This window comes from Apaloderma vittatum, unplaced genomic scaffold, assembly GCF_000703405.1.
Source record: "Apaloderma vittatum isolate BGI_N311 unplaced genomic scaffold, ASM70340v1 scaffold14004, whole genome shotgun sequence".
Lineage (NCBI taxonomy): Eukaryota > Metazoa > Chordata > Aves > Trogoniformes > Trogonidae > Apaloderma > Apaloderma vittatum.
The window spans coordinates 25,114-34,558 of record NW_009712239.1 but is presented as its reverse complement, the minus strand read 5'-3'; the positions used below and the strand labels follow the sequence as shown (position 1 = coordinate 34,558).

At 40.5% G+C, this 9,445-nt stretch overlaps 1 protein-coding gene across 1 annotated transcript in view; it reads right to left on the bottom strand.

Annotated features, from left to right (window-relative positions):
- Positions 1-1,352: 1,352 nt before the first annotated feature.
- The window catches only part of FAM169A (family with sequence similarity 169, member A), a 19,341-nt gene continuing 11,248 nt past the window's right edge, over positions 1,353-9,445 (bottom strand). The window contains exons 8-9 of the mRNA XM_009867911.1: positions 2,818-3,024; positions 1,353-1,898 (exon numbers count right to left, since the gene is read on the bottom strand). Coding sequence (XP_009866213.1) covers positions 1,353-1,898; positions 2,818-3,024 — 753 coding nt within the window. The remainder of the gene's footprint in view (positions 1,899-2,817; positions 3,025-9,445) is intronic.

The window sequence follows — 9,445 nt, the reverse complement described above, 5'->3', positions numbered from 1 at the left end:
TATGAGAGAAGCTTTATTTATTGAAAAAAAACACCAAACACATAACAAACTAAAGAGAAAATTAATTTAATGTGTGACAAATTAAGTTAAATATATGGTTTGCCAGGAGAACATCTGAAGGGAAACATGCATGAAAGCCCTGTTTTTATTTCTGTTGATGTACAGCAAAGTTTCATTGCTGCTTTTAAGAAAAGCTTTTAACTTGGAAAACATTATCCCCAGGGTTTACACCCAAATTACAAAATTACAGTGGGAGTTAGAAGCATTTGCAAGCAAACGCCCGCTAAATCCTAAAGGCATAGTAGTTTGGCAAACAGGCATTTGCTGAAACATCCCCTAATATTCACCCTAATGAATACAACAACAACCTGAACTGCCGGCACTCAACAGGAGTCACACATCTGGCAGATACAACATTTTAGTAGTTACCCTACAGCACCAGCCAAGTATTTGGAAAACACAAAACACTGCTTCCATTCAGACCAAAACAAGATTAAATGTTTTAATATCCTTTTCGTGTTTTAATATCCTTTTCGTGTAACGTAACAAGTAATCAGGTATCCACTCAACACATACAAGCAGCTAGGTAGGCAGTTCAAACAGTTCCGTATAGGTACTGGAGTCCACACTCCACTCACTTTGCAAAAACAGGCTTGCTAAGATGCTCGCTTTGAAAGCTGCAAATAGTTGCTTGTGTAGGCATCTCTTAACCTTCATATTTTCATTATCAGAACGGGCAGGCATCCCAGTGACCGCATTTCTACTGCCTCAGTTGTTTCAAGTGATTCTCATAAAAGACGGATGCTGCTTGTATCTAGTGAGTTATACTTTCTTGTGTCTTTTGAGACCCAGGATTACAGAATCTTACATTCTTTTCATCTCATCTGAGAAAATCTATGGGGAGGGAACAAGAAATGAGGAAGGATTTTTCTTGTTCTGCTTTAGAGAACAGTTATTAAAAACAAAGTTAGAACGGTGACTGGCCTCAGGGAAGTCTAGGGGAATTTACGGGACCTTGGTAGGGCCAGGATTTCATGCTGCATTTTTCTGCCACAACTGCCACCACAAATATGCCAGCTGCTCCCTTTGCTAGCACAACTGTATTTATCAGCATGTATCCTTTATAAAAGGAGAAGACTGGCTGTTTATTTTAATACTCTGATGATAATCAATGTCTAGTGGTTAAAAATTCCAGAAAACTTCAGCAAAGGTGATGAATCCTAAGAGTCAGTCCAAGATAGAATTTTAAACACGTGTGTCCCATTTCCCATATGGTTTAGTTACACTCAAGTGTTTTACACAAAATAATAACTTTCATATAAATAGATTAATTAACAATCAAGACTTCATTTCTAAGCTGGCTTTCCTTTTTTCTTGGGTGGGCCTTTGTAGCCTTTGGCCTTTCTTCTCAAGGTTCTCCGATCTATAACGGGTATCTCAATTTCGGTCTCCTCAGAGCTGCTGTCAGCAGCCCGCTCCACTGCTGTCTGCGTGCACTGATCTATCTGCTCAAGAGGCTCCTCTGAGCGCTCTTCCAACTGGTTTTTCTGTCCTTCCTGTCCAGAAGGCTGCTGAAGAGAAACATCCTCGAGTTCAACCGCTGTCGAAGAGCTCTGACTCAAGGGAACAGAAGCCTCCTGTGAGCTGTGCCCTGCTTCCTCATTTTGGTCTTCCGACGAGGAAGCCGGTTTTGATGATATGTTTTCCAAAACAGATTCTTCTGCTGTTTGCGTTACTGCAGAGTCGGGCAGGCCATTGTCAGAGCGTTCTTCCTTCGATGCGGAAGCAGCTGCTTTTTCACTGGTGTTCTTTTCAGATTCTTGCTGCTCTTCAGTACCCTCCTCCTCTACTGGCACACTTTCCTCAGTCAGCACTTCTGAATCATTTGCATTTAAAACCTGTGGGGGGAGGGGAAGAGTGCCAAAACAACCAAAGGGACAATTAATTGAAGATACAAGAGTATGAACGACTACTGTTCCTAGACAGCAACCTCTGAGGATATTGCAGCATCCAGCAGTTTTTAATGCTACATGTACAGTAAACAAACCAGTCCTTTTCTCCTTTTTGCATGAGACTATTTTGCAAACTGCAGCTACTGGTATATCAACTCCAGGAGTTTTGAAAATGCATTACAGAAGGATAAAGATAGAGCATACTGGTGACTCTGCTCTGGGGGTTGGACTAGATGATCTTTCAAGGTCCCTTCTAATCCCTAATATTCTGTGATTCTGTGGTATCTGGAGTTGCTTCCTCTACTTCAGATTCAAATCATTCAAAGGATTATTTGGTACAGTAAAAATATTCTGAAATTAAACCCAGGGGAAAAAAAGTTGTGGGTTTTTTTATTTTATTTTAGACATAAGCAATTATCAATTTGCTAGCATATAACTATCTGCTTTTGCACTACAAACAAAATCCAGTAAAATCTATGTTCTAGTAGGGTATTTTACCAGTAATTAATTGCTTGTAGACTTCATCAGGGCAGAATTACTAGACAAAACAAGGAAGTAGCTTTTCACTCATATCTAACTAGTATTTTAGTGTTAAAGAGCTGTTTTATTACTGCCAAGGCAAACTGGAGCAATACATCTTTCTGTTTGGTATCACAGGCACACATGCTCCACTTCTGCGTATTATAACAGAAACTTCAGTATATTCTGTTTACGGATTTATCTCATCTGGCCTAATAACTGCTTCTCCCAAGAATTTCATACAACGGCAGGTGCTACTTTCTACCTGTTTCTTAACAAAAGAAAAAAACAAGATAGGTACACTCTGAAGGAAAGATGACTTCACATTTGGTTTCAATTCTCTCACCTTCTCTGACATACTGTCTGCGGAAGGTTTTGCCTGAGACTCAAGCATTACCGGAATAAATACTGTTACTGGTTCTTCTTCTTGATTCTCAGACTGCAGTTTTGATTCACTGCTTGGAATTTCATTTGCTGTTTTCTCTCCAGCCAAAAGTGGGGTGTTATCAGTTTCTTCTGTTACCTCACCATTAAGAGGTTCTGATGGAATTTCCTAAAAATAAAATCACATTTCCAAGTCAAGATTATGTCCAGTCATTGTTCCTCAACACTAGTGGGTATATCTGTGAGCTAAATTTTTGGCTTAACATGAGAAGCAGATAGCTCAGGCACCTGAACTGTACTAAGAAGGCGGAGCTTAGTGCATAGTAACTAACTTAATCGGCATATTAGCTTGCTGTTGTCACCTGCACTAAACTTCTGACCACAGTTTTCACTGTTAAAGGCCAAGTCAAGCAGTTTTTATGCAGCTCACAATCATATAGGCTGCACTCATCCTTTGAACGCAACATTGTGTAAGATCCACTTTGTCACCCATCAGTAAGACCACAAAAAAAAACCCGGAGGCATCATCAGGCACAAAGGGTACTCACAGACTTAAAATGAGAATGTTAACAAACTGTAGACAGAAGTTATATTTAAACATCAATGCAGGCAACCTTTAACAGGACAAGCAAAAAGAGCCAATAGTAGTCACTGAAGCACACCAGCTACCGGCTTCTACAAATAAATTATTTAAAAAAAAAAAAAAATTAGAGATACTGGATCGTATCTTGACCTTATTCCCATTCTCTGTAATATTTGAGTAGGAGAAATCAATTCAGAAAATCAGGTTGGTGGATAAGACAGAAAAAAGATCCTATGAACTCTTGTTCAAAATAAGTATAATGGAGTATTTTGCAAAATTATTCTGTATTAGCTCTACCTTTTCAGATATACTTCTCAATGAAGCATTGGTATGAAAAACAAAGCATCGACAGTCACATGGATCAAGGCAGCAAAGACCACGTCTAATAGAAACTGTAGTTGTATTCCAAACCCATCTGCTATCACATCTGGCTCACCTCCTGATCACTCTCTTTCTCAAGGCATGATTCAGGTAGCTCTGCTGCTGACAGACACTGGGTCTCATCTGCCTCCTGTTCCTCAACCTCACCACAAGTACTCTCCTCAGGTGCTTCTGCATCTTCAAAGCTTTCAGGTGTGACAGAAGCAAGTTCCAGCCTGCAGGATGTATTACGATAAATCCTTTAATCTTTTAGATTAATACATGATTTCAGTGATCTCAGTGGGGAAATTCTTTAATGACCACCTATAAAGTGCTTATCACATGCATTCAATAGGAAGAATGCAGAAAACTGTATCTAAAAATGGATAACTCCTTGTTAAGAGGAAAAAACTCAGAAAGGTTGCTTTGGCAATTATAAAATGAAGATATCTACCTCATTTCCATTTTGTGGGAATAAAAATCAGACATTTGTTACGTTAAATTTAGAGAGTAGTAATCGATCACATATGTGGAAGCCACAAAGGGCTGAGAAAGTAAGCAACTTTTCCCACCCCACTGTAGAAAAGGTTTAAAATTACAGAGTTATTAAAAGCTGATATCCTTCTATAGTTATTGAATATGCATATATAAAGAAAACCATAACTGGAAAAGGCAATAAACTCATGATGGCTGAAGAAGATTCAATAATTTAGAGATTAAATTAGCAAACAGCTGAAGATGAAGCTCTGAAGCATCTGATAAGTAACACTACCCCACACATCCAGTTCTCATTTTTTATATAATAAAACTTAGATGAACTGGAAGTATTACATAAAAGCAAATTAAAACCCAGATGCAACAGAATTGAAGGAGGCTGCTTCATGATCTCATAGTAAAGGTGGTATGCGAGGACTTGATCCCAGATGCCAGTCTTAATATGAAGGCACTCCACAGAGGAAAGTCACTGACAGAAGACGCTGCTGCATTTTTTAATTCACATAGAGGAAGAGAACCAAGCTGACATCCTGCCCTGTGGCTACCAGTATTCCCCTTAGCTTTTCGCACAAACACCGTGTCACCCATCTTTTTCAAATAAGCAGTGGCACTTCATTGAATTCTTTTTGCAAGGCCCAAAATACTGACATTCAACAACAGGCTACTCTTCTCAAACACCAACTAGCCAATTATTAGCAGCAACAGGGCAAAGAATTTATCAACCTGTGGCAGCATCAAATCATGCCATTTAGCCTGTCTGAACCAGCTTAGGGAAGCACACTGACAGTGCAGGACAGCAGTACCGTACCTCTGTAGTTCCACAATTTAAACACAAAAATTAGGCCATATGTAACTGAAGACCTCAGCCTCAGTTGAAAAAATTAAAACCAAACTAATTTTGTTTAGAAGAAACTTAATGCAGCAAGTTTGAGGGTTTCCCTGGAAAATAATCAGGTTAATATGAGTTCTTCAAAGGAAGTTTTTGGGGTTGCAGTGGGGTTTTTTGAAAAAGAATGAGAGAGGGAGAGACACACAGAGAGTGAGACGCAAGTGTGTGTGTATGTGTACGTATACTCAAACACAGGAATGGGGAGGAAGGAATTAACTAATTATTTATTTTAAATAGCCACAGTTCCGCTTTCTGGATTGAAGCCAGTGCAAGTTAGTACTTCAGGCCCTGTCTTGTATGAGTTGTAATGGCACATCCCCATTTGACAATTATTATCCTTTAAACTGTAGATGACCTTTTTTTCTCAGGACATAAGTTTGGATATGACAGCTTTTAATCAGAATTTGTCTTTACTTTGAAGCTGGGTGGTTCTCTGTAACTCTTTTCTTATTAAATGACAAGGAGTAACCAGCTCTCAAACTAAACAGACTTTATTTTACTGCAATACACCACCACTACAAGACATCAGGAAGGGACACTTCTCCAAAGATCACTCATAGCCTTGTGGATACATATAGTTTTATTATCACAAGGAACTATGCTGTAGGAATACTGATGTTTTTACCTCCATGCAGACTCAGTTAAAACATCCTTCAGAACCTCACTGTTTTCTTACTGTAATTTCTAGTATCTGCTGAACTTGCAGAGACACTACATTTTGGTGTAAACACTCTTCAGGTGATGTCTCAATTTTCCTTCTCACATCAGGCTTTACCGCTTTTAAAATCAAGCAAGTAAAGTAAGAAGAGAGAAGAAATGCCGAGTAGCATACTGTGAGACACCGACTGATGTAACTGTTCAAGCAACGAATTAAGAAATCAGTAAAATACGGCTCCTTTACCTGCTTTCTGACACACCTTCCTTATCTCTTTGTGAAGTTCCAGGTTGAGGTTCTTGTCTATATATTCTTATGTAAGGAGAAAAGAGAAGAAAAACCAAGTAGCATAGTATGAGACACCGACTGATGTAACCACGCAATTTAAGAAAATAGTAAAATACATCTCCTTTACCTGCTTTCTGACACATCTTCCTTATCTCTTTGTGAAGTTCCAGGTTGAGGTTCTTGTCTATATATTCTTATGTAAGAAGAAAGGAGAAGAAATACCAAGTAGCATACTATGAGACAGCGACTGATGTAACTGCCCAATTTAAGAAAATATTAAAATACATCTCCTTTACCTGCTTTCTGACACATCTCCCTTATCTCTTTGTGAAGTTCCAGGTCGAGGTGCTTCTCTACATGCTTTTATCGTGGGACGGCTTAAATGTTCGCTTAGTGTCCAAAGGCAAGTGGGAGCTATGTTGGGGTTTTAGGGAAAAAAAACCACAAAACCAAAAAGCAACAAAATAAATGTAAGTGAACAAATGCAGCCTAAGATCTACACATAATTCTCACCCCTGGTATTTCATTAAAGAAACCAAGTGGAAGTAAAACAGCACTTCATTGTGGTACCTTTTTTTTTATAGCTGAACACACATTTAATATCTTTGTCAAGACTTGTACCAATTTTATACCAAGTCGTCTAAAAGGTTTATGAGTAGAGCCTTCAAGAAAGTCAGGTTTTTACACACTTTGGAGATGAATTCACTAAGTGAAAGTGCTAAAAGAGCCTGCTGACTTCCTTATTCACAGAAATCATGACATTGCTAATCAAGGTTATTTTTACCTTCACTAGTGCGTCCAGAGGCATTTTGAGAGTCAGCCTGTGAAGCAAAAGCAAAGCTAATGTTATTTCAAAAACTTCTGAAATTAATGAAATACCTTAATCTCCCTGTCTACGGTTGCCTCTTTCTAAAGCACTATTTCATCATAATGATCCTCTGGGAGAGCAGCTACTGCTATTCTTCAGCTATTCAACTGACTCAAGGGATATTTCATACCATATGATGTCATGCTCAGCATATAAAGCTGGGGGATGAAGGAAGGGGGAGAATGTTCGGAGAGATGGCATTTGTCTTCCCAAGTCACCATTACACGTGATGGAGCCCGGCTTTCCTGAAGAGAACGGGAGTTGTTCAGCCTGGAGAAATGGAGGCTCAGGGGAGATGTTATTGCTTTCTACAACAGCCTGAAAGGTTGTAGAGAGCTGGCGGTCATTCTGTTCAACCAAGTACCAAGTGACAGGACAAGAGGAAATGGGGTCAAGTTGCACCAGGGAAGGTTTAGATCAGCTATTAAGAAAAATTTCTTTACTGCAAGGGTTATCAGACACTGGAATAGGTTGCCCAGGGCAGTAGTGGAGTCCCCCAGAGGTATTTAAGAGTCATGTAGGTATAGCGCTTAGGGATATGGTTTAGTTGAGAGCTTGTCAGTGTTACACTAATGATCTTAAAGGTCTTTTCCAATGTAAGCAATTCTGTGATTCTGAGATGGCTGAACACCTGCCTGCCCATGGGAAGGAGGGAATTAATTCCTTAGTTTGCTTTGCTTGTGCACATGACTTTTCTTTTACCTATTAAACTGTCTTTATTTCAACTCATGAGTTTTCATATTTTTATTCTTCCACCTCTCTCCTCCAGCTTACAGGGGTGGAGTAAGCAAGCAGCTGTGTGGGGCTTAGTTGACAGCTGGGCTTAAACCATGACAGTCCTTTTCAGTGCCTAACAAAGGGCTTTAAGGGTTCAAGGTAACAATAGATTTGATTAGAATGTACTAGGCTATTTAGCTATTAATGTGCAGGCTTCTGTGCTTGCTTGCCTTATTGTATATTGCAGTCTAGTGCTTGTTAGTGGCTGCTTTTTGCTTTTAGTGGTTGCTGTACTACTTATCGTCTTACTCTGCTGTGCCTGGAGACGTTTTGATAAAAGCAACTGCAATGTGCGTAGGCTGGCAGATGGCCAGGGCATCACCGCTGCTTCTGTGATAGTGTACTAGACAGGCTGAACTTCCAGTGTGAACTTGAGTCAAAGTGCCTCTGGTGTGTGGATGAGTCCACACAGCAGCAGGACACTCCAAAGCATCTGCAGCTGCAAACAAGTCCAAGCCACAGCAGGTACATCTCAAGGCATCTGTAGCCATGGCTGTGTCTGTGTCACAGCAGGTATACCTCTGAAGAGAGTAGGGCCCAAGTATGAGGTACAGCATCTGTGGATGTGGAGAAGTCTGCGCTGCAGCAGGTACACCTTGAAGCATCGGTAGCTGTGCTGATGGTCATTAGTGATCATGCTAGAACATCACAAAGTGTGTGGCCATGGATAAATGATCCATGCAGGACCATTTTCTGTATGTCTCCATCTCCAGTAGCAACCCAGATAACCGAGGCCACCCATTTCTCTCTCCACTACTACAAGAACAGACAAATTTTAGTCTAAGTAATGGATCCTGTTATTTGTAGTCCCACATTATTATTTTTTTTCTTAAAATAGCAGTTTCAGAGGGTTCAATGGTCTTCTGCTTAAGGTATCAGGGCTGATCATCTGAATTCTGTTCCAGTTTTCCAGTATCAGGATCAATTAATATTGCTTCTCAGTGGATTAACAAAGTAATAAACAAGAAGCAAGCACACTCCTGGAGAGACTGCAGCCATGGGCAAGGCCATGTTGGGGCAGGTTTACTCCTGAAGGGACTAAGGGAATGATAGCTGTGTATTACACATCCAAGGATGGGAAGGGAGGGTGGTTAAAAAAGCTGTGCTGAATAGTGTAGTACCTGAGCATGACATAAGCAGTACAGAATACGGGGTAAAGAATGTGCTGGTTTTGGCTGGGATAAAGTTAATTTTCTTCACAGTAGGTGGTATGGGGCTATGTTTTGGATATGTGCTAAGAACAGTGTTGATTACACAGAGATGTTCCCACCCTTGCTGAGCAGTGTTTCCAGAGACTCTGAGCCTCCTCACACCACACCACCAGTGAGGAGGGTGGTGGTGCACAAGACTGGGGAGGGGACACAGCTGGGGCAGCTGATCCCAAACGACCCAAGGGCTAGGTGAGACCATATGAAATCACCATTACGTGTGATGGAGCCCTGCTTTCCTGGAGATGGCTGAACATCTGCCTGCCCCTGGGAAGGGGTGAATGATTTCCTTGCTTTACCTTGCTTGTTCACATGGCTTTTCCTCTACTTACTAAACCGTCTTTATCTCAACCCATGAGTTTTCTCACTTTTACATTTCTGATTCGCTCCCCCATTCCACTGCGGTGGAGTGAGCAAGCAGCTGTGTGGGGCTCAGTGACCAGCTGGGCTTATGCCACAGTAGTGAT